General features: G+C 40.3%; 2 protein-coding genes across 2 annotated transcripts in view; both read right to left on the bottom strand.

Moving 5' to 3' along the window:
* The window catches only part of MREG (melanoregulin), a 104,882-nt gene that overhangs the window by 78,314 nt on the left and 1,152 nt on the right, over nt 1-25,416 (bottom strand). The window lies entirely within an intron of this gene.
* PECR (peroxisomal trans-2-enoyl-CoA reductase) overlaps nt 14,942-25,416 on the bottom strand; it is a 28,617-nt gene continuing 18,142 nt past the window's right edge. Inside the window, 3 exon segments of the mRNA XM_068543666.1 lie at nt 14,942-15,027; nt 17,784-17,916; nt 24,144-24,233. Coding sequence (XP_068399767.1) covers nt 14,942-15,027; nt 17,784-17,916; nt 24,144-24,233 — 309 coding nt within the window.

Raw genomic sequence — 25,416 nt, 5'->3', positions numbered from 1 at the left:
ACTGGATATTATCAAAACATTGTAACTCTGTCCTCAGAGTAAATTTAGATTACACAAGGCAAGTCAGGTAAAACTCTGTATTTAAAATCAAGCATCCTGGGGCTTCCCTGGTGGTGCAGTGGTTGAGAGTCCGCCTGCCAATGCAGGGGACATGGGTTCGAGCCCTGGCCCGGGAAGATCCCACATGCCGCGGAGCAACAGGGCCCATGAGCCACAACTACTGAGCCTGCGCGTCTGGAGCCTGTGCTCGGCAACAAGAGAGGCCGCGATAGTGAGAGGCCCGTGCACCGCGATGAAGAGTGGCCCCTGCTTGCCGCAACTAGAGAAAGCACTCGCAGAGAAACGAAAACCCAACACAGCCATAAATAAATAAATAAATTTAAAATAAAAAAATAAAATAAAATAAAATCAAGCATCCTAGTCAAGTAGATACTGAATAGATAACAAAATTATGTATAACTATAAGCAACTCATTTAAACGGGGCAAGTAATTTCTGTTTACAACTAAAGGATATTTTCCTTCAAAAGGAGTTTGGAGTATTGTGATTAATACAGTCTGAAAAATTTTTTGAAATAAAAATAATGTTCAGATATTTCAGGATCTCCAAAATGATCTGGAAAGGCACACTCCAAACAAACAATTTTTTTAAATACTTGATGAAAAACATTCATCTTTTACTGGTAAAAACATGAAGAACTGCATCTGAATACTTTGCTTTAATGTGTCTGGTGTTTGGTGACAAGAAAGACAGAGTAACAGTGTAAATATATTTGTTTAAAGCTAAACGTTATGTGAATTAAGCTATATTTAAACAAATAACACCCTTTACCCCTACGACCACTCCACCACTATTACCCAGCATAGTCTGAAATTCCGTAAGGGAAATTTAACTTTGAAGTAAAAGGAGTAGTCCAAAAGCCATGAAACAGTTAGATACCAGGACCTTCAAGTGTCGATTTAAAATACGCCTAACAGGGACTTCACTGGTGGCGCAGTGGTTAAGAATCCGCCTGCCAATGCAGGGGACACGGATTTGAGCCCTGGTCTGGGAAGACCCTACATGCCGTGGAGCAACTAAGCCTGCGCTCTGGGGCCCGTGGGCCACAACTACTGAAGCCCGCGCACCTAGAGCCCATGCTCCCAACAAGAGAAGCCACTGCAATGAGAAGCCCACACACCGCAACGAAGAGTAGCCCCCGCTCACCACTAGAGAAGCCCATGCACAGCAGCGAAGACCCAACGCAGACATAAATACACAAATATATTAATTAATTAATTTAAAAATAAAAATAAATAAAATATGCCTAACAGCAAAAGTCCATGCTCTAGGCAAGTGAGAGTCAAATCAATTATCCTCTCCCCCATCCTCTCTGATAAAAGAACCATTTATAAATTTCATTGTTTTTCTAAAGCATTCCAAATTTGAAGATTCTGTATAAAATACTTTCTGAATTTCAAAACATATTTAAAACCTATTACATAATGCAATTTAAAATTTTAATGTTTACCTGAATTTTCAAGAATGCAATTTTCTTTTTTTCTCTTCAGTACAGTTACTCCAGACTAAAAATTTTAAATTTGAGACATGGCATTTTGAATTCCATACAAGAATTTGTATTTCTGCACTAAAACTAACAAGCTAAAGTTTCATGTAAATATGATATAAAACATGTGCTTTAAGTTGAAATAAACTACATTTGAAGTGTGTTATGCTTGTAAACCAAAGATGTCTTTTAGAAATTGACTCCAAAAAACTTAGACAATCCAAAAATATATACAAATCAACAGCAAAGTTTCCACTTGATCTTTCCAGGCAGGATTTAAATGTGTCATATCTTGATGTTTTCCCAGTTATAGTGTATTAATTTAATTCTACTTGATCTTGATATAGTCTGGATATTTTCTCAAACATACTTGAATTTTGAAAATTTGAATTTGTATAGCATCATGGAAGGTGATATAAAGAAGGACTGAGGCTGCTAAGTTAGGGCAGCCAAGGCAAATGATTAAAACCAGGCAGGAAGTGTAATAAACAATTCTCACTGCCAGTAGGCTGGCGCTCCAGGTCTAGTAACTCAAACCTGTTTGCAGGTGTAGAAACTCAAACTTGTTATCCAGCTGTCCAGAGTTCTCAGAATTCAAGGATGCTGAATTATGTTCACAAACTCACCAGAAATTGAAGGATGTTGTCTAGACTTACATAAAACTCTCAAGCACGGGACTTCCCTGGTGGTATAGTGGTTGGGAATCTGCCTGCCAATGCAGGGGACATGGGTTCAATCCGTGGTCCAGGAAGATCCCACATGCCATGGAGCAACTAAGCCCGTGCGCCACAACTACTGAAACCTGTGCACTCTAGGGCCTGCGAGCCACAACTACTGAGCCCGTGTGCTGCAACTACTGAAGCCTGCACGCCTAGAGCCCATGCTCCGCAACAAGAGAAGCCACCGCAATGAGAAGCCCGCACACCGCAACGAAGAGTAGCCCCTGCTTGCCGCAACTAGAGAAAGCCCGCGTGCAGCAACGAAGACCCAACGCAGCCAAAAATAAAATTAATTAAATTAATTAATTAATTAATTAATTAATTAAACTCCCAAGCTGGCTGAAAATTCCTATGGGCCAGAGCAGCCCATTAGCTCCCTTTAGCAAAGCTGCCCAGAAAATCAAATTTTTGAATTTATTTTTGGACATGGTTTTGGAGGAAAGGGAGATGGTTTAATGAACTTAGCACTGAGAGTCTGATGCATCCTTCTGCAAAACAGGGATGTATATGCCAAGCAAAGTGAACATTTGTAGCCCTTGGATGGGGCATGTGCCTTATGGCTAGTGGTAGGCGGGCACTACTGTTGGTGGCCACATGGGTTCTTCCTACGCTACCACGGTGGATCACTCTCCCACTTTTGACAGTGATGTATGTTTTTCTGTTCACATTAATATTTTCAGTCAGATTAAAATTAACTTTCTGTGAAATGGCAGGACATTTGGAATTTACCCTAAAATACTTAAAAATCAAGTAGGGGAGAAAGACAGATTTGGAAAAATATAGATCATCGTTAAAGCTGGGGAGTGGATATTACTATATAATTCTCTTTATTTTAATGTGTGTTCGAATAGTTCCATTAAAGTTTTTTTTTTAATTATTTCTTGATGTCTTGGTTCTGGTCTTTCTCGGTATACTGCATTGGTCACAGGCTCTAAAACTAAACTCCTTTAGTTCAAATCCCACTTCTGCCATTTGCTAACTGAGATCTTAAACAAGTTACTTGATCTGTTTGTACCAGTTTCCTCATTGTAAAACGCTGGTACTGATGAAATCTACCTCATGTGGTTTTCGTAAGGTTAAAAATAAGATCTTGCGTGGAAGGTGCTTGGCTGTGTCTGGCATATAGTACTAGCTCAATAAATGCTACCTATTATTATCTATCACGTATTGATTCTATAGTTTAACTTCGTGGGCATTGTATTTCTACTCTCCAGTATGAGCTCATAAGCCAACTACAAGGCCCATTCCTACACACACACACACACACAAACACACACACACACACACACACTCACAGACACACTCACACACTTTGCTAGCTCATCAAAATCTGCTCTTCTGTATTCCACTGAAATCTCTGTAGTTTCATTCCTCCAAGTAAAATAGTAAGAACTAATTAAAAAGAATCAGATAAAGGCATCCACCCTCCCAGGTCCCCTAATCTCCATCCCAACAATATAGGAGAAGGTTGCTCCATCTCTTCTTCCTCCCCTCCACAGTCAATCCCACTAACACCAAATCCAGACTCAATGCCTTACAGGTGAATCTTCCTGCAGGAAGAAATAGACTATTCCTCTTGGTTCATCTGAAAACAAGAAGCTGAAGAAATCTAACAAAACAAGCTTTGATATACATCTCTTACTTCAGAACATTAAAATTACAGGGTAAGGAATTCTGAATAACATCTACTCTGAATCACCCATAGAAATGACTTTTTTAAAATCTTTGCTATTTAAGTCCATGATAATTATTAGCATTTGAAAGAAGGTGACTCTGTTGAGTCACACTTAGAACTATAAACTCTAAATAAATTTGTGCTTCAGTCAGGACAGATGAAAGAAGAAACTGAATGATCCAAAATATGCACGTGAAACCAGGAATATTGTTTTTACTTTGCTGATTTGTTTGAGTTGTTCCACATTTACCAACTGGATATCATTTTCCCATTCAATACATGAACTCAAGTACATCAATGCTACCAGAATAATTGGACTAGAGTCCATCTCTGGCAAGCCTCCATGTTTACTCAACTGACTTGTGCTGGAGCTGACTAATTGGCAATATTGACTAAGCCAGTGTGGGAGGCTGGCCAGGAGCATATGGGTTATGTCCAGGGTCTGCAGGGCAGAATTCATTTTAAGAAGCAATGGCTTTGTACCACTAAATACATATTCCATTCTGAATCTGGGTTTCCACACCCTCTGCCACACCTGTGTACTCCCATAAACCACCGGCTGTCCAGTGCAAATTCCCTCCTGTTTCTCCCAAATAACCTTTATTTATAACCAACTAACTCTTGTGCATGTTACCCTCTACCCAAATAATTAATGAGACCATTTTTATTTTACAATGTTTTATTTTGGGAATTTCTAAACTTATCCAAAGGTAGAGAGCACAGTAGGATTAGCCATATAACATATAATGTATCTGTCACCTTGCTTAAACAATTATTACCACGCTTCCAATGTGGTTTCACCTGCTTCCCCCCACCACCACCATTTTTTTCTAAACTGGAGTATTTTAAGGCAAATCCCAATACCAACATTTCTTCCCTAATGGGTAAAGGTATTTTAGAAAAATGTAACTGCCATGCCATTAGCACATCTAACAAAATGACCAGTAATTCTCTGACATTACCTACTAATACCCAATCCATATTCAAATTCCTCAATTGTCTCAAAGCTGTCACAAGAGCAAGTAAGTGGTAGAAGCTGGGATTTGAACCCAGGCAGTTGGGACTCCAGCAGACCCTAAAATCTATAACTCATGGAAAGAAAGAGTTCACCAAGAGCTCTGCAGGAATGGACAGTAAAGGACAAAATAAGCAGGGGGAGAGGATGCAAGGAAGCAATAAGCAGAAAGGTTGTTAGTAACCTCATCAAAGTGGCCTCAGTCAGAGGGGGTTTTCAAGGTGTTTCCTTTTAGAGAACTGACAACCTCCAGGAGAGCAAGTTTGGAGGCTGCAGATGGAACCAGGTGGGAGGGCAGAGGAGGAGTCAGGAGACTCCAGAAATGCAGTGCTGATGCTGACAACATCGGGACTTGGCAGGTCCCCACAATCTGACCCCCACTAGGGTGAAGTGCAGATGTGCCTCTCACTCAACGGGGCACAGCTGGGCAAAAGCTGACACTAACCAGCAGATGGCTTTGGTCGCCATACAAATCATAAATAGCACTGTCCACAAGACAAGATTCAAAAGATCCCTTTAGAGAACTGGAGGTTTAAGTATCCCTTTAGATAACTGTCTCAAAACAAAGGCTGGATAATCCCTAGCTTTCGATCTAATCGGCCTTTTTTGAATATGGTTTCAAATCTTCCTGCCAGTTGGTCTTATTTCAATCAACAGCTATTTGGTGAAGTGAAACCCTTGTAAACTAGGAGTGCAGAAGAAATCCTAAGAGAGGAAACTACAGCTCAAGTTGAAGCTCTGTAGCCAGATCTTGGAAATCCAAGAAGGCGCTGCTCAGACAGGCTGGTGTTCCACAATTAACCACAGGGTGACACTTTTGAGCCAAGCGCCTGGTAGTGTTAAAAACAAATGTGGATGGAGGACACAAGATGGCGGAGTACAAGGACGTGCTCTCACTCCCTCTTGTGAGAACACCAGAATCACAACTAGTTGCTAGACAATCATCGACAGGAAGACACTGGAACTCACCAAAAAAGATACCCCACATCCAAAGACAAAGGAGAAGCCACAATGAGACGGTAGGAGGGGCGCAATCACAGTAAAATCAAATCCCATAACTGCTGGGTGGGTGACTCACAGACTAGAGAACACTTATACCACAGAAGTCCACCCACTGGAGTGAAGGTTCTGAGCCCCACGTCAGGCTTCCAAACCTGCGGGTCCGGCAACGGGAGGAGGAATTCATAGAGAATCAGACTTTGAAGCCTAGTGGGATTTGATTGCAGGACTGGGGGAAACAGAGACTCCACTCTTGGAGGGCACACACAAAGTAGTGTGCACATCAGGACCCAGGGGGAAGGAGCAGTGACCCCATAGGAGACTGAACCATACCTACCTGCTAGGGTTGGAGGGTCTCCTGCAGAGGCAGGGGGTGGCTGTGGCTCACCATGGGGACAAGGACACTGGCAACAGAAGTTCTGGGAAGTACTCCTTGGCGTGAGCCCTCCACCATTAGCCCCACCAAAGAGCCTGTAGGTGCCAGTGCTGGGTCGCCTCAGGCCAAACAACCAACAGGGAGGGAACCCAGCCCCACCCATCAGCAGTCAAGCAGATTAAAGTTTTACTGAGCTCTGCCCACCAGTGCAACAGTCAGCTCTACCCACCACCAGTCCCTCCCATCAGGAAACTTACACAAGCCTCTTAGATAGCCTCATCCACCAGAGGGCAGACAGCAGAAGCAAGAAGAACTACAATCCTGCAGCCTGTGGAACAAAAACCACATTCACAGAAAGACAGACAAGATGAAAAGGCAGAGGGCTATGTACCAGATGATGGAACAAGATAAAACCCCAGAAAAACAACTAAATGAAGTGGAGATAGGCAACCTTCCAGAAAAAGAATTCAGAATAATGATAGTGAAGATGATCCAGGACCTCAGAAAAAGAATAGAGGCAAAGATCGAGAAGATGCAAGAAATGTTTAACAAAGACCTAGAAGAACTAAAGAACAAACAAACAGAGATGAACAATACATACAATACAATAACTGAAATGAAAACTACACTAGAAGGAATCAATAGCAGAATAACTGAGGCAGAAGAACGGATAAGTGACCTGGAAGACAGAATGGTGGAATTCACTGCTGCGGAACAGACTAAAGAAAAAAGAATGAAAAGAAATGAAGAAAGCCTAAGAGACCTCAAGGACAACATTAAACGCAACAACATTCGCATTATAGGGGTCCCAGAAGGAGAAGAGAGAGAGAAAGGATCAGAGAAAATACTTGAAGAGATTATAGTCGAAAACTTCCCCAACATGGGAAAGGAAATAGCCACCCAAGTCCAGGAAGCACAGCGAGTCCCATACAGGATAAACCCAAGGAGAAACACGCCAAGACACATAGTAATCAAACTGACAAAAATTAAAGACAAAGAAAAATTATTGAAAGTAGCAAGGGAAAAACAACAAATAACATACAAGGGAACTCCCATAAGGTTAACAGCTGATTTCTCAGCAGAAACTCTACAAGTCAGAAGGGAGTGGCAGGATATACTTAAAGTGATGAAAGGGAAGAACCTACAACCAAGATTACTCTACCCGGCAAGGATCTCATTTAGATTCGATGGAGAAATCAAAAGCTTTACAGACAAGCAAAAGCTAAGAGAATTCAGCACCACCAAACCAGCTCTACAACAAATGCTAAAGGAACTTCTCTAAGTGGGAAACACAAGAGAAGAAAAGGACCTACGAAAACAAACCCAAAACAATTAAGAAAATGGTCACAGGAACATACATATCGATAATTACCTTAAACATGAATGGATTAAATGCTCCAACCAAAAGACACAGGCTTGCTGAATGGATACAAAAACAAGACCCATATATATGCTGTCTACAAGAGACCCACTTCAGACCTAGGGACACATACAGACTGAAAGTGAGGGGATGGGAAAAGATATTCCATGCAAATGGAAATCAAAAGAAAGCTGGAGTAGCAATACTCATATCAGATAAAATAGACTTTAAAATAAAGAATGTTACAAGAGGCAAGGAAGGACACTACATAATGATCAAGGGATCAATCCAAGAAGAAGATATAACAATTGTAAATATTTATGCACCCAACATAGGAGCACCTCAATACATAAGGCAACTGCTAACAGCTATAAAAGAGGAAATCGATGGTAACACGATAATAGTGTGGGACTTTAACACCTCACTTACACCAATGGACAGGCCATACAAAATGAAAATAAATAAGGAAACAGAAGCTTTAAATGACACAATAGACCAGATAGATTTAATTAATATTTATAGGACATTCCATCCAAAAACAGCAGATTACACTTTCTTCTCAAGTGCGCACGGAACATTCTCTAGGATAGATCACATCTTGGGTCACAAATCAAGCCTCAGTAAATTTAAGAAAATTGAAATCCTATCAAGCATCTTTTCTGACCACAACGCTATGAGATTAGAAATGAATTACAGGAAAAAAGCATAAAAAACACAAACACATGGAGGCTAAACAATACGTTACTAAATAACCAAGAGATCACTGAAGAAATCAAAGAGGAAATCAAAAAATACCTAGAGACAAATGACAATGAAAACACGACGATCCAAAACCTATGGGATGCAGCAAAAGCAGTTCTAGAAGGGAAGTTTATAGCTATACAAGCCTACCTCAAGAAACAAGAAAAATCTCAAATAAACTATCTAACCTTACACCTAAAGGAACTAGAGAAAGAAGAACAAACAAAACCCAAAGTTAGCAGAAGGAAAGAAATCATAAAGATCAGAACAGAAATAAATGAAATAGAAACAAAGAAAACAATAGCAAAGATCAATAAAACTAAAAGCTGGTTCTTTGAGAAGATAAACAAAATTGATAAACCATTAGCCAGACTCATCAAGAAAAAGAGGGAGAGGACTCAAATCAATAAAATTAGAAATGAAAAAGGAGAAGTTACAACAGACACTGCAGAAATACAAAGCATCCTAAGAGACTACAACAAGCAGCTCTATGCCAATAAAATGGACAACCTGGAAGAAATGGACAAATTCTTAGAAAGGTATAACCTTCCAAGACTGAACCAGGAAGAAATAGAAAATATGAACAGATCAATCACAAGTAATGAAATTGAAACTGTGATTAAAAATCTTCCAACAAACAGAAGTCCAGGACCAGGTGGCTTCACAGGTGAATTCTATCAAACACGTAGAGAAGAGCTAACACCCATCCTTCTCAAACTCTTCCAAAAAATTGCAGAGGAAGGAACACTCCCAAACTCATTCTATGAGGCCACCATCACCCTGATACCAAAACCAGACACAGATACTACAAAAAAAAAAAAATTACAGACCAATATCACTGATGAATGTAGATGCAAAGATCCTCAACAAAATACTAGCAAACAGAATCCAGCAACACATTAAAAGCATCATACACCATGATCAAGTGGGGTTTATCCCAGGGATGCAAGGATTCATCAGTATACGCAAATCGATCAATGTGATACACCATATTAACAAATTGAAGAATAAAAACCATATGATCATCTCAATAGATGCAGAAAAAACTTTTGACAAAATTCAACACACATTAATGATAAAAACTCTCCAGAAGGTGGGCACAAAGGGAACCTACCTCAACATAATGAAGGCCACATACGACAAACCCACAGCAAACATAATTCTCCATGGCGAATACTGAAAGCATTTCCTCTCAGGTCAGGAACAACACAAGGATGTCCATCGACAAATGAATGGATAAAGAAGATGTGGTACATATATACAATGGAATATTACTCAGCCATAAACAGGAACAAAAGTGGGTCATTTGTAGAGACGTGGATGGATCTAGAGACTGTCATACAGAGTGAAGTAAGTCAGAAAGATAAAAACAAATATCGTATATTAACGCATGTATGTGGAACCTAGAAAAATGGTACAGATGAACTGGTTTCCAGGGAAGGAGTTGAGACACAGATGTAGAGAACAAACGTATGGACACCAAGGGGAGAAAGCTGCGGGGTGGTGGGGATGGTGGTGTGATGAACTGGGAGATTGGGATTGACATGTATACACTGATGTGTATAAAATTGATGACTAATAAGAACCTGCTGTATAAAAAAATAAATAAAATAAAATTCAAAAATTATTAAAAAAAACAAAAAACAAATGTGGGCAATGGTAACTTTTACAGGTACAGCATCTAGCCCCGTGGCAGCCATGAAAATGCACTGTTTACATCTCCTGCCATGGGGAACAGAGCTGACTGACAGCTCCAGCTGCTGCACCGGTGGATCCACCACTGCATTTGCCCTTGGGCTGCTCCCACCTCGACTGAGCACAGCTAAGCTGTTAATTCACACCCATTCCTGAGAGACCAATGGGTGACTCTGGCCCAAAAACTTGGGAAGCTAATGGGTCAGCCTGGTGGACCCTTCCTCCGACCATGCGGCAGTCTGAGACTCTTCCTACACAGGCCTCCTTCCTTCCCTCTCTCCTTCACCGTTGTCAGAACTTCATTATAGCCACGTTCAGGGGTGGCCCTGTAAGACAGTGGAGTGGGAAAAATCTTTCTCAGAGGCAGTCTGCAGGCAGTGCAGCTGGTATCCACACTTGAAAGAAAGGAAGCCCAAGGTGAGAATGTACAGATTCCTGCACAGTGGCCCAAGGTCTGGTTCTTTGGCCAAGAACCTGGAAGGAAAAGGACTGAAAGATTGGAAGCCAGGGGGTCTGGGGTAGAGACATGTGGATAAACACAGGGGAGTGGGCACAAAGTGTTTATTTCTGTCTCACACAGTAATGCTCCCCAGAAAGCACCCATCATGGAAGAGGCACAGAACAACCAAGCAGAAAAGAAGACTCAGCCCGTCGGTGTTGCGCGGGCTTCCTCATCGGCCACCCCAGAACTGGCACCATGGGCTCAGGGACGGAGGAAAGCAGAAATCCAGCATGTAACCCCAACTACCCAAGGCCCATATAGTTAGTGCTGCCCCTGAATGTCCAATCTGTCCACACAGAGACCAACGCTGAGCCCCGAGATGGCACGTTCCTCGTGGTGAACAAGTGCTGCTGGACGGCAAGTCGACACGTGGGTCAGTTATGGATGTACTGCTTCTCTGCTCCGTGAAAATGCATCCAGGCCCTTTATGTAGCTTCTCCTTTGCCAGCTAGCACCAAAGCTTTGTCAGTAGAGGGCGATGGAGAGACGCGGGAAGAAAAGGGTTTTGCTTCTGGACTCCTGGACTGCCCGCCACCCGGCAGCCCCCAGGCGGCATTGCACCATGGCCAGCAACTGCAGCAGCTGCCCCCGGCACCCTAGAGGGCGGATTTCTAGCAAATTCCACCAGCAGAGCACCACAGATGACGAGTGACTTCTCTGCCATCCAGTGAACCACAGTCATGCCCTCCCTCAGCCCTTGGGCAGAGGGGTGGGTGGATGGGCTCTTCTCTTTCTATCAGCCCTGTATAGCTACTCCTTCTGTCTACTATTCCTGTACTCTTTAAAGTTCTCTTTATTTCCTACTAGCCAATCCCCTGTTAGAGTTAATAATTCTTTATATTAAACTTTCCCTGTTCAAATGATTGCGTACTATCTGTGTCACACCTTACAGTGAGAGAAGTGATAGATACCATTCCAGGTAAGAGTCTGCCTTTCCTGTTCACAAGGACTCAGGCATCACTGCTATCTAGGGGCTTATACAGGGTGGGATCCACAGGTGTGGAATCCCGTGCACCAGCATCCAACCAGGTGATCAGAGTGGGTCCCTGATCATGGAACCATTGATTGTGTCACACCCCACACTTCCAGAAGCAGCCAGCCTCACAGAGGACTACAACAGCCAAGGCACAGCTGAAGTGCCATCGACCATCTGAAAGGATGGAGTACTGTTTTTCAGGACGCGTGTCCCCATTGGCTTTGGGAACATGTTGGGAACCGAGGAGTGGAAGAGGGAGTGGCCCTATTTGTCATCACTCCCTAAGATCCACCATGGGACTCTGTCCTCCCCATCCCTGCAATTCTGGGATCTGCGTCATTGGAGGTCCTTGTCCCAAAGGGGTAACTCTTGTCAAGGGACACAGCAAGGTTCCATTGAACTAAACTGTGTCTGATTCTAAGGCACTTTGGACTCCCTGTGACCAGGTACCAGCTGGTGAGAAAAGGAGCTGCCATCACCAGCAGAAGGAGTCAGAGATACTCTTATACAGTGGGGACAGGGAGGGACAGGGAACCAGGTGACCCACTGAATGCCTCCTGATACCATTTTGCCCCACTGTGACTGTGTTCGCGCACGTGTGGCAACCGTGGCTACAGTCCAAGGTGTTTCCTGCCCACTCCTCTCTTCCTCCTTCTTTCACAGGTGTCAGACTCCATCACAGTCTGAAGGCTATGGATGCCTTCTCAGGCTCCCTGCCCTTTACCCTCCACGGGCACATTCCCCAGAAGTCTCAAGCACATCTTACTCTTCCCTGGCATCTTCTTCTCTGAGGACCTGAACTAACACAAGCCACGAACCAAAAGAGCAGTGTGTGTAGAAGGGGATAACAAAGGTCATCTTATCAACAACCTCTTTTAACATGATTATCGAATTGCTTTTGTTTTTCTCAAGGTGTCTTTTTCTTCCTGTTATATGCCTTTAGTACCATGACCTTATCCTCTGTAGCACTTAAAATAATGGAGGATTTTATGCTGGAGAGGAGAAAGGGAATCCTCCTATCCTGCTGGTGGAAATGTAAATTGGTGCAGCCACTATGGAAAATAGTATGGAGGTTCTTTAAAAAACTAAAAAGAGAGCTGCCATATGATTCAGCAATCCCACACCTGGACATATATCTGGAAAAGACGAAAACTCTAATTCGAAAAGATACATACACCGCAATGTTTATAGCAGCACTATTTACAATAGCCAAGACATGGAAGCAACCTAAATGTCCATCAATAGATGAATGGATAAAGAAGATGTGGTACATATATACAACAGAATACTACTCAGCCATAAAAAAGAATGAAATAATGCCATTTGCAGCAACACGGATGGACCTAGAGATTATCATACTAAGTGAAATAAGTCAGACAGAGAAAGACAAATATCATATGATATCACTTACGTGTAGGATCTTAAAAAATGATACAAACGAACCTATTTACAAAACAGAAATAGACATAGAAAACAAATTTATGGTTACCAAAGGGGAAAGGCGGGGATAAATTAGGAGTCTGGAATTAACAGATACACACTAGTATATATTCAATATCTTATAATAACCTATAATGGAAAAAGAATCTGAAAAAGGATATGTGTGTGTGTGTGTGTGTGTGTGTGTGTGTGTGTGTATACATGAAACTGAATTGCTTTGCTGTACACCTGAAACTAACACAACATTGTAAATCAACTATACTTCAATAAAAATAAATAAATAAAACAAAAAAAAGATTATTTGGGAATTTTAAATTTCTGTGTATATTTTTTTTCACTACTGAACACCCAACTCCTACCTTAATGCTGAGCACATAGTAGGGGCTCCAAATTATTAGTTGAATGAATGAGTAAGGCTATTCAGGAACATCCAATCTACAGCAAAATTTACCAAGTGTAGTAGCAGAAGAATATTATTGACAAGACACTATTATGACACACACAGAAATCCTGGAGAGCAGACTTATATTTCTAGAGCACAGAGAATGATCAGCTGTACAGTGACAGTCGAACAAGAAGATCTAATAAGGAGTCGGAGCTAAGTTTAGTGCTACGTAGGGCAGCCTCCATGTCTTAAACAGAAATAAGCAAATGTCAACCTATGGAGATATAAGGGGTTGTCAGCAGTCATCAACACGAAGTGATTTGAAAAGCAGGCCCTGCGTCTTCCATCGTCCGCACCAGCCTGTGCCGGGGCCACCCTGCCCTCTAAAGTGGCTTGTAATTCTTAGAAGCTGTGATGTTATCATCTCCAGAAGGCTACTGTTAAAACGTAGGCTAGGAGGACAAGAAGATTTCTGATCTTTCCACATTCACAGAATGAGGACAACGTTTAAGTGAACATGGGCTCACTCTCAAGGGTGACCTTGCACTTGGTTCACTCCCGAGGGTGAGCACCTCCTTACATGGGGCTCAAGGCAGGTCATCAGCCTCATCCTAGTCCCAGACCTGCTTGGGATGCTGCTAAAATTACAGATTCTGGGCCCCCCACCCCAGAGCTTGGTCAATCATATACTTTGAACTGACTGTTACTGATAAAGAAACTACTTCACTTCAAGAGGGAAGAAGTCACTTTAAAGAGGTTTAATTGATTAAGAGAAGAAATGAACATACATAATTTGTAGATGGCACTTCATAAATCAGGATTGATTGCCAGAAAGGATAAACTGAAGGAAGAATACTGAACCTTAATACAACTGCATAAATTGTAAATAAAAAATTTTTTTGCATACAAAAGGAGAAACATGGAGAAAGAGGAATCTTTGGCTAAGAAATCAAGACACATATCAAGCACTGCAAAAAATACTACTTATGACTTTATATTTCTTTTTAATTAAGAGGGTTTACACAAGTTTGGCTTCATGGACAAACCAGGCAGCAATAATTACATAAAGCTTTACTGATCCAAAAGTAGTATATCTGCCACCAAAAATGATTCTTTGTATATTTCTGTTGTAAAAATCATAATGATGCCACAATTTAGATTTACTGCCTACCTTTACCATTAAATATTAAATCCTTTTGGGAGATCATGATACCCCTATCATTAATTTGAAATATTTCACTTTTCAAATACCATTCTTAGAAATAAAAAGTACAATCATAAAGTATGTTAACTTCCATTCCTAAAAATTTTTTTGATCACAAGCTAAAGGGCATTGGTTGGGACTTAAAAATGCATTTATTTCAGGAATAGTTTTGCATAGATGTAATTGATAACATTAAAAAATCAGAATGTAAGTTTTCCATACAGATTATATGTTCCTGTAAAGTATAGAAGTGCATTGTTGAGATGTTAAGGCATTTGGGGACAAAGGACACTTCCATGATTCCTTAGCCTAGAGCTTGCCTCTTTGCTTAGAAGACTCTTTCATCCTTTTGACAAAAGAAAGGTGCCCTACTCCTTTGGGCCAGTTGTCATGATCTGTTAAGTAAGTGGAAAACCTCAGATCAGATGCAAATCTATTAACCTCATTAGTCCTCTTAGTTTCCACCAAACCATTTTGTCATTTCCCTGGTTCACCCCTTTTCTCAGCAAGAAAAAAGAAATTACTGGGACGAATGGCAAAGGTTTTGAAAAAAACCTCAATTTGAATCCCACCTCCGCCACTTAGTAGCTTTTGGAGAAGTTACTTCTACAGATTTGGAGAAGTTACTCTTCCTGAGCCTCAGTTTCCTCATCTATTAAAGGGGATAACAACATCTATCTGTTAAAGTTGAGAGAGTTAATGTGATTCCTATGTACAGTGCTGGACATAATGTAGACATTCAATCAATCTTACTTCCTTAATAATAACACCTTCTAAAACATGCTTACTTTGTACCAGACACTTAGAGTTGCCCACACCCCCAGCAGCCAGTCTCCCATCTCCTCTCTCCAACAGCCTCAGTTTCCATTTAGAAAACCATGAGGTTCTGGAGAAGTGACCCTACTCAGATCACTGACTGATCTAAGTCATAAGTGCACTCTGTTCCCCTGGCTGGGGTTACTGGCTGAGGATGGACACTTGCATAAGCTGGTCCCAAGCAGAGGGAGTCTCAGAATTTGGTTAGAAATGCTGAGACAAAGTCATTCCCTCCCCTCTGTCTCTGTCCAGGTAGATGTGAACAAAGAAGCCTGTAGCTGCAGGTGCAGCAGGCAGCCATCCTGCTACCAGGAGAGTCCATCTTATGATATGGCCAACATCATAGCAGCAAAAACAGAGGTAAAAGGAAAAAAATGCCCTTGATGAGATCACTGAGCTGCAGAGTCAAGTCTCACCTGTTATTTGAGACAACAAATTCCTTCATTGCTTAAGCCAGTTTGAGTTGTAGCTAAAAGCATCCTATCTGACACAGGACTTTAAGCATGCATTAACTAATCTAATCCTCCCAACAGCTGATGAAATGAATACTATAAGGGACCTCACTTTATAGAAAAGAAAATGAAGGCTTCCAGAAGTGAATTTTCCCAAGAACATCAGCTAATAAGGGTATAGCCAAGCTTCCATCCCAGGCATTCTCACTGCAGGGCTGGCAATCTTAAAGAAAACTTTAGAAGGAAAGGCTGACTGTGCCTGCTCATTATCTGGGGGGAGTATATTCTTAAAAGATGGATGTGGCTGCTTTCTTCAAAAACTTAAAAAATGTTTTTTGTACTGATGAAAAAACCGTGTTAGAATTACAAAAGAAAAACATTTCACTGGAGGCCTGGAGAAGCAGTCACCTCGAGTTTTTTTTTTCTTCTTTAAAAAGGAAAAACGGGGCCTCCCTGGTGGTGCAGTGGTTGAGAATCTGCCTGCCAATGCAGGGGACACGGGTTCGCGCCCTGGTCTGGGAAGATCCCACATGCCGCGGAGCAACTAGGCCCGTGAGCCACAACTACTGAGCCTGCGCATCTGGAGCCTGTGCTCCGCAACAAGAGAGGCCGCGATGATGAGAGGCCCGCGCACCGCGATGAAGAGTGGCCCCCGCTTGCCACAACTAGAGAAAGCCCTCGCGCAGAAACGAAGACCCAACACAGCCAAAAAATAAACTAAAAAAAAAAAAAAAAAGGAAAAACGATGTACCTCACTTTAACAAATACTGACTCAACTCCACTGGTGAGGGAAGTGGAAAGATTTTCCCCCCACCCTTGCTACATTAAATACTATCAGAAAACAATACTGTATAACCATGTAGGCATTTCTGTGTTTCCAAATGAGATCCTTAAAGCCACAGTATCTTACGCACATCACCACACTGGTGCTATTAGTAAAGAAATACACGGGAGGGGAAAATAATAAGTAATATTACAGATCCAAACTAATCAGTGATTAATGCAAAGAAGGTCTGAACCCTTGATAAGACTATTAGTACATAAAAGAGTAGGTTGAAAAGAGTAGGTCCCTGATACTAAATTCAAGTACACATATGTTACATCAACCATATTTTAATTCACTAGCAGCCATTTAATCAACTATCTTTAGCAACAGTTCAAACACATTTGAATTTCATATTCTTTTCTACATTTTGGGAGTGATTAGCTTGGACATGCCTTGAATCCATGGATGTGTTTTGTCATTTGTAAAATCAGGATACTGGACAGATTTTTTAGGACCCTTCCAACCCCAAAGTTCTATGGTCTAGCCATAAGATAAACACACACACACAGATATTTGTGTGTAATATCTACATTTGGATGAGCCTTATAAAACTGCTGTTTTGTACATAAAAAATGAATGAGCACAGCAGATTCATATGGTTTCATTCAATCTATAACCCAAAGATAGTATAAAATAGCACCATATCATCCCTCCCCACCTAACAGGTCTGATTCTTCCGCTCAGATACACAAGCCACTTACTGGATAAACAAAAAGAAGTTCAATCTCAAAAGTATGGCACCTTCTTGCCTCTGTTCTATCTCTTCCCTTTACATATATACTCATATTGAGAGTATTTTTCAAGGTTAAAATTTACCAGCCTATGCAACCACAAATAACTTTTTTTAATACGTAAAGCTGTGTGCTATAATATATTCATATATTTTCTGGACTAGGAACATTGCCTTTAAAAATCATATGATGACTATAAATATTTTGTATATTTTTGATGTTCTACAAGAAAAAAACCGCTTATGTCTTAAGTACCTAAAGAACTTTTGAAAACCTGAACAGGAGAAGGCGTAAAGTGAGTGACTACTCATTTCTCGACTGCTCACCTGGTATCTCAAATGAGTGTGTGTACAGAGACTGGCCCCCATCCATGTCCACCAACTGTCCGATGATAAAGGAAGCTGCAGGAGACAGCAGGAAGCATACCAAGGTGGAGACAGAGGCACACACATGCATACGAAAAATCAGATACTCCTCATTTTTGGCTGCTTCACATTCCCGAGTAAACGCATCTGAAATTACAGGTCTGTATCTTGAATCCTACAGCCTAGAATGCCAGTCTGTGTGCGCTATAATCTGAAGGTGCATAGACAGACGCCTTTTTCTATTTGAGCATCATTAAAATTAGGTAGGTGACTAGGGTGAAGGCAAGATAAAAGGAGCCTTGGACAGTGTCAAACGAACTACACAATGTGAAGCAGCCAAAAGTGCATGCATGCAATGCTCAGTGTCTCTCTCTCCCATCTCAAATAATTCAGTTCTTTCCACAATCATTGTTTTCAACACCACCACATGCCTTTTATAGTTTTCTCCCTGAAATAGTCATTGTGTCTGCATAACAATAAACTGGCTTTCTAGTTTGTTTAGTCCATGGTCCTTTTAGGCCAAAAGGCCAGCAACTCAGAGCTTTCTACCAGAGGGACCTGAGAATCCCACTGCAGCCCCGAAAAGTACAGATAGGTAATTGATGAGTTTACCAACATCTACTTCCAAAACCAAAGAGAAAGACAGAAATTATTTCACTGGATGTAAAGGAACTTTCACATGAGGCTGCTGGCACAGGCAGAGTTTCTCAAAGGGTGATCTTAAACTCCTGCATTAGAATCCCTAGGGGTGCTTACTGAAACTCCAGATTCCAAGACCCTACTTGAGATTGCCTGAATTGTAAGCTCTAGAGATGGGGCCCCAGAATCTGCCATTTGATCAGGTTGCCAAGCAGGGCTGGGACTAGGGTGAGGCTAACGAGGTGTTTGGGGTCAAGGGTGCAGCAGTTAAGGAGGTGCTCACCCTGGGGGCAGACCCTGCACCTATGCAACCCTGAGAGCAAGTGGGTCCTTAAATATTGTTTGTACCTTGCTTGCCTCACCCCAGTCCTGGGCCTGCACAGAGCACTATAGCTTGTTTGTTTACATGGCCGTGCCTCTTTGAGACTCTGAGACCCTGGAGGGAAGCATAGCCTTCTCTCCATCCTTGTATCCCCAGCAGCTATTATAGGACGGCACTGTCGAAAATGGAGGCCACTAGCCATATGACACAACCAAAGCATTTCCATACAGCTAGTCTGAATTGAGATGTGCTGTAAGTGTAAAACCACACATCAGATTTTGAAGACTTGGTATGGAAAGAAGAATGTAAAATAATCTCATTAATAATTTTTATAATGATTACATGTTAAAATGATAATGTTTTAGATATATTGGGTTAAATATATTTCTAAAACTAATTTCACTTCTTTTTAAAACTTTTCTTAATGTGGCTGTTATGAAGTTTAACATTACATATGTGACTATTATCACATTTCTATTGGACAGAGTTAGTATAGAATTAATAATTTAAAAGTTCCCACATTCCTGGGAAAGGGCTGATGGGGCCTAGTAACCATCAGAACTAGTTTTACCCTGTGTAATCAATCAATGACAACTCGCCCTGAGAACACGCTTTGTTAGTCAACCAATCGGTGAGAGCTCTTTGACTCTGCAAGTTAGCCAATCAGGAAGACTCAGTCCAATAAGCTCCTTTCTGAGTGTCAGCCAAACAGCAACCCTCTCACCCAAGTAACCATGACTTCTGCAAATCTCTAAAACCATACTTCCCCACAAGGGGGGGCGGGGGGGAAAGCCTCAGTAGTCTACTCCAAGAGACTGTGCCTGACCAGCAATAAATGCGGTTTTGTGCTGAGTTTTGTTTCAAATATTGAGCAGTGGCTCCATCCTTTGACAGCGTTTAGCATAAAATAACTATTTAATAAATGTTGACAGAGGGAAAGAATCTTTTTGCACCTCTCCCCCTCAAATAAAGGGATTTTTCATTGCCTAGCTCTCAATACAGTGTTTTGCCAACAGACTAGGCACCATTAAATAATACTGAATTGGACTGAAACTACCTGCGTGGTATTAATAAAAGACATAAATATTCACGATACCTGATTTACTTTTGGAACTCAACATGGAGGTAAAATGAACTAAAAAATTTTTTATAATTACCAAATTAAGCCCTATTATAATACCTTCAGATAGATTCTTCCTAACTTTCATTTTAATGGAATCCATTTGACAGATGAAGTACTAAATCAGGCATGTTATCAATCAATAAACACTACAGGAGTCTAGCAACTTGTATCCACGTCATCTATGTGGGTAACACCTCTTTTAGCTCAGTTATCCGTTTACTTTCAGCTCTGTTTATTAAAGATCACAGGAATTTTATTTTATTTTTTATTTATTTATTTTTATTGGAGTATAATTGCTTTACAATGTTGTTCATTTTTGCTGTACAATGAAGTGAATCAGCTATATGTATACCTATATCCCCACCCTCTTGGACCTCCCTCCCATCCCCTCACCCCAATCTCACCCATCTAGGTCGTCACAGAGCACCAAGCTGAGCTTCCTGTGCTTTAGAGCATGTTCCCGCTAGCTATCTATTTTATGCATGGTAGTGTACATACGTCAATCCTAATCTCCCAATTCGTCCCACCCTCCTCTTCCCCCCACCCCCGTGTCCACATGTCCGTTCTCTACATCTACGTCTCTATTTTTCCCCACAAATAGGTTCATCTGTACCGTTTTTCTAGATTCCACATATATGTGTTAATATACAATATTTGTTTTTCTCTTTCTGACTTACTTCACTCTGTGCGACAGACTCTAGGTCCATCCATGTCTCTACAAATGACCCAATTTCGTTCCCTTTTATGGCTGAGTGATATTCCATTGTATATATGTACCACATCTTCTTTATCCATTCATCTGTCACTGGACATTTAAGTTGTTTCCATGTCCTGGCTATTGTAAATAGGGCTGCAGTAATAAGTAGACTTGGGTTTGAATCCTAGTACCATGACCTGAGTATGGCCTTAGGCAAGTTACTGAACCTCACTGGCTCTTGGTTTCTTAATTTGTAAAATGAGTGTACAGTGTAAGTATAAGCCGTCTGAAGGGCCTGCCAAGTGCTGCACTCCCTTCTAAGAGACGTTGAGGGCACTGCAGGAGCCCTGGCAGTTCCTTTTAAAACTACAGCTACACTGACCCTCCCGACTCAGTCCCAGGAACCGTCACTTAAAAGAAGACAACTCACTGATAAGCAGTTCACCAATAGCCTGTTGTGAACGTTCTGCCCCAAAAAGGGCATTAGTGACTAGCTGGGGCAATCAGAGCAGCTTGGAAACATGACCTAGGGATGCTAGGACCCTATCAAGCAGAGGCTGAAACGCTCTCCTTATTCTGCAACTCATGGCAATTCATCACCTCTTCTTCCCCTTACAAGCAAACTTTTTGAAGGTATTACCTACATTAGTCACAGCACGGTTGGCAAAACCCTGGGCATACCTAAGACCTTTTCAGGGGATTTTCGAGGTCAAAACTGTTTTCATAACAATACTGAGTCCTTATCTACCTTTTTCACAGTGTTGACATTTGTACTAATGGTGTCAAAGCCGTGATGGGAAAAATAGCTGCAGCCTCAGCACAAATCACGGCAGGAACACAAACGTGAAGTAGGGATCATTATACTAGCATGATCGTGATATTCTTCACCAGCAAGCACTCCTGGTGGGAGGAAGTCTGTTTCACTTTCAGATGTCCTTGATGAGCATTGAAAATTATTAATCATATTAATCTCAACTATTGAGTACACATCTTTTTAGTATCCTGTGTGATGAGGTGAGAATTACACCTTCAGCTCTTGTGCTGCACATGGAAGTATAAAGGTTGTCTCAAGGAGAAGAACGTGTGCTTGAGCTACGAACTGAACTAGTCACTTTTTTCACAAAACATCATTTTTTACTTGAAAGAATGACTAACAAACTACAGTTATTCACACTTGGGTATTTGGCAGACATTTTTTCCAAAAATGAACCAAGTGAGACTGCCACGTCAAGCAGCTGAAAACAACTGACAGTGCTTGGTGTCAATGACAAGATTTGAGCTTTCAAGTGAAAACTAGAATTTTGGAAAAGTTGTACATGTCACTGTGAGTTTGACAGTTTTCTAATACTTAAAGATTTTTCGGAAGAGATTGGTGGTGATATTAACAAATGTGAACTTTTGATACTGTATCATGAATTGTGTGTCAACATTTAGAAGATGTCTGTAATTCAGTGAACCCATATTTTCCAAAAGACCAATGTCTGATGTTACAAAATCATGTATGGGTGAAAGACCCAGTAAAAGTGCAAGGAATACCAAGGAATTTTAATGTAACAGAGTAAAAAAGTTCACTGACATGGTTTCAGATTCCACATTGCAATTAATCTTTAAGAAACTGCCACTTGTTGAGTATCAAAGAAGAATATCCACAATTACCCAAAAAGGCTATTGAAATACTCCTCCCTTTTCCAACTGGCACGAAGCCAGATTTACTTCACATGCTTTAACCAAAACAACATATTGCAACAGACTGAATGCAGAAGCAGATGTGAGTCCAGCTGTTTTCTATTAAGCCATACATTAAGCCATTTGTAAAAAATGTAAAACAAATGCAAAAAAAAGTTTGTTTTTGTATTTTAAAATTTAGCTATTTTTCAGTAAAAGTATTATTCATAGCATGTAATGCCTTTATTAAGATGATTTTAAATGAATTCATAAATATTTCTTAAATTTCTCAATTTCAATTTTTAATACAGTAAATATAGAAAATATAGTTCATAAAATAGAAGGAGTGTTCTCTCCAAAACAAAAATTTAGTTAGATCATTCTCTTGATTAAAATTCTTTAAAAATCACTCTCAGTTTTCAGGATAAAAATCCAAGCACCTTGCTCAAAATAGCTCATCAAATGTTGGATTTAACAGTATCTTCTAAAATTTAATATGCAAGTCTATTTTAGTTCAGGAATTCTACTTCTAGAAAGTTACCTCCTCACCCAAGAGTGCATGACTACATTGAAGGATGTTCACTGCAGAATTACTGAAGTATAAAAAATATAAATAGAATCTCAATGTGCAACAATAGGGTCTAATTAAATATACTATGCTACATCCATAGCGAGTGGCAGAAAACATACAGTAGAATCCCATCTTCGTAAAAAAGTCTGTAAATAAAAATATTTTTGAGCATGCACAGTAAAATTTTGGAAAGATATACATCAAACTGGTAATGAAAGCTAGCTCTAGGAATTAGAACACATTTTCCCCTAAGAGTTTTATGGCTTTGCTTTTATATTTAGCATTTTAATATATCTAAAAATCATTTTGCATGTGATATGAGATAGGGGGCTCTAATTTATTTCTAAAGGAACAGCCAATTGCTGCAAGACTTTTGCTGAATGGTTTATCCTTTCCTCACAGATTTGAAATGCTACTTTTATCCTATAAATCCCCATATATATATGGTACTGATACGAGAGTCCATTCTGTTCCACTAATTTTAACCTCTTCTAGTACCAGCCCCCGATGTGGTAAATAAGTATAGTTTTATAGTATGTTTCGGTAGCAGGAGGGTCAAATCCCCTCATTATTCTTTTTCAAAACATTTTTGGCAGTTTTGGCATAAATATTTTTCAAGACAAACTTTAGAATCAGTATATTAATTCCAAAATAGATTAAATGTATACACTGATTTAGGGAAACTTGTTTTTAGTCAAATTGAGCCTCTCCATTGAGGAATGTTACATGTCTGTGTTTATTCTGGTCTTTTTTTCTGTTCTTCAGTAATAAACATTTTTTCATTTAGAGTTAAGTTTACTCCAGGTATTTTAGTTTTTATTATTATTGTGGAAAAGATCTCTTTTAAAAAAAATTACAATTTAAGACTGATCTTGCTGGCATTTAAGAAAGCTATTGATTTTTACATACTTAAAACTGGCCACCTTCCAGAAATCGTGTATGGAACTTCATTTTGTCATAATTGTCTGACTGGCTTAGGTTTCTGTGTACCATAAATGCCACGTGATAAAACAAAGTAGCTGAAAAGTACAATGAAACAATAAAAACATGCTGCTCTTAATCCACACTGCATTCACTCCTGAATAAACGCTCCTGTGAGTATTCAAAGCACCATCAGGATAGGATTCCTGGGAGCCAGAAGGAACAGGGGAAATGGCTTCCTGGCATGGGAGCAATCTTCTCTATTAGCCAACCAGACTATTTAAAAAGGACACCAAAATATTACCAGTCTCCAAAGTATAAAACAAAGTAACTCCAACCAATGTTAGATATATACATCACCTCCTCAGGAGCTCCAAGTCTTTTTTAGCTGGGATTTTCTGAAAGTACCCTTCAAATAAGTCTTTTGCCAAATGACCATAGTTGTTAAAAGCAGTCTGGGAATAAATGATTCCCTATGTTTAAAATACAACAGGAAAAAATAAAGTACATAAAATTAAATTTTAATTGTAAAGACAACAAGGCAGTCTGTCATCCAATACCAAGTTGTTTAAGTTTAATAGAAAAGTTAACATTTCTAATATTAATTTTTCTCAAAATGGTCAAAGAAGTACAGTCAACCACTACTCAAAAGGATTATCTGAATGCTCACTTTGTGACCTCCCCTCCCATAATAACCAGCCAAGCTCGAGATTTTTTCATAAAAGACTTGGTTTCTGAAAGCATAATCATACGAGTAGATCAGAGAAGCCCTTAACTGGGAACAATGGGTCAGGGGAGTCTATTTTACCTTCCACTAAGGCTTCTATGTTTTACAATGGAAAACTGGCCTATGGTTAAGTAGGACTTAGAAAATGCAATATTTTCATGGCTTCTTACCTAGAGAAAAATCACAAATAAAAAATTTAAATCCAATACAAATAAATTTAAATTTTAATTGTTTAAGAACTCTTTTATTCAGCTTTCAGTAGCTTTCAATGGTTTATAAAGCCAAAAAAATTACTCAAAAACTGTTCAACACAGGATAAAGCTATTTATTACTGGCTTATAATTATATACAGCAGAGGTTATTCAAAGGGGAGGAAACAGGAGGGATGAGAGTAAGATGAAGAAACTTGGCAGTATTAATTACTTCAAACAATACTGGGGTAATATACTGGTTTCCAATTAAACAATTTGTAACCTTTTATTTAAAGAGGATGGAATCGGGACTTCCCTAGTGGCGCAGTGGTTAAGAATCCACCTGCCAATGCAGGGGAAACGGGTTTGATCCCTGGTCCAGGAAGATCCCACATGCCACAGAGCAATTAAACCCGTGCACCACAACTACTGAGCCTGCACTCTAGAGCCCGCGAGCCACAACTACTGAGCCCGCAAGCCACAACCAATGAAGCCCATGCACCTAGAGCCGGTGTTCTGCAACAAGGGAAGCCACCACAATGAGAAGCCCGCGCACCGCAAGGAAGAGTAGCCCCCGCTCGCCACCACTAGAGAAAGCCCGCACGCAGCAACAAAGACCCAATGAAGCCAAAAATAAAATAATAAATTAAATAAATTTTAAAAATAAATAAATAAAGAGGATGGAATTTTCCAGTAGTATTAAGGTTTAGACATTAAACCTAAAAACATCTGTGGAGG

This window comes from Eschrichtius robustus, chromosome 5 (assembly GCF_028021215.1).
Source record: "Eschrichtius robustus isolate mEscRob2 chromosome 5, mEscRob2.pri, whole genome shotgun sequence".
Classification (NCBI taxonomy): Eukaryota; Metazoa; Chordata; class Mammalia; order Artiodactyla; family Eschrichtiidae; genus Eschrichtius; species Eschrichtius robustus.
This window is presented reverse-complemented; position numbering and strand designations above follow the sequence as displayed.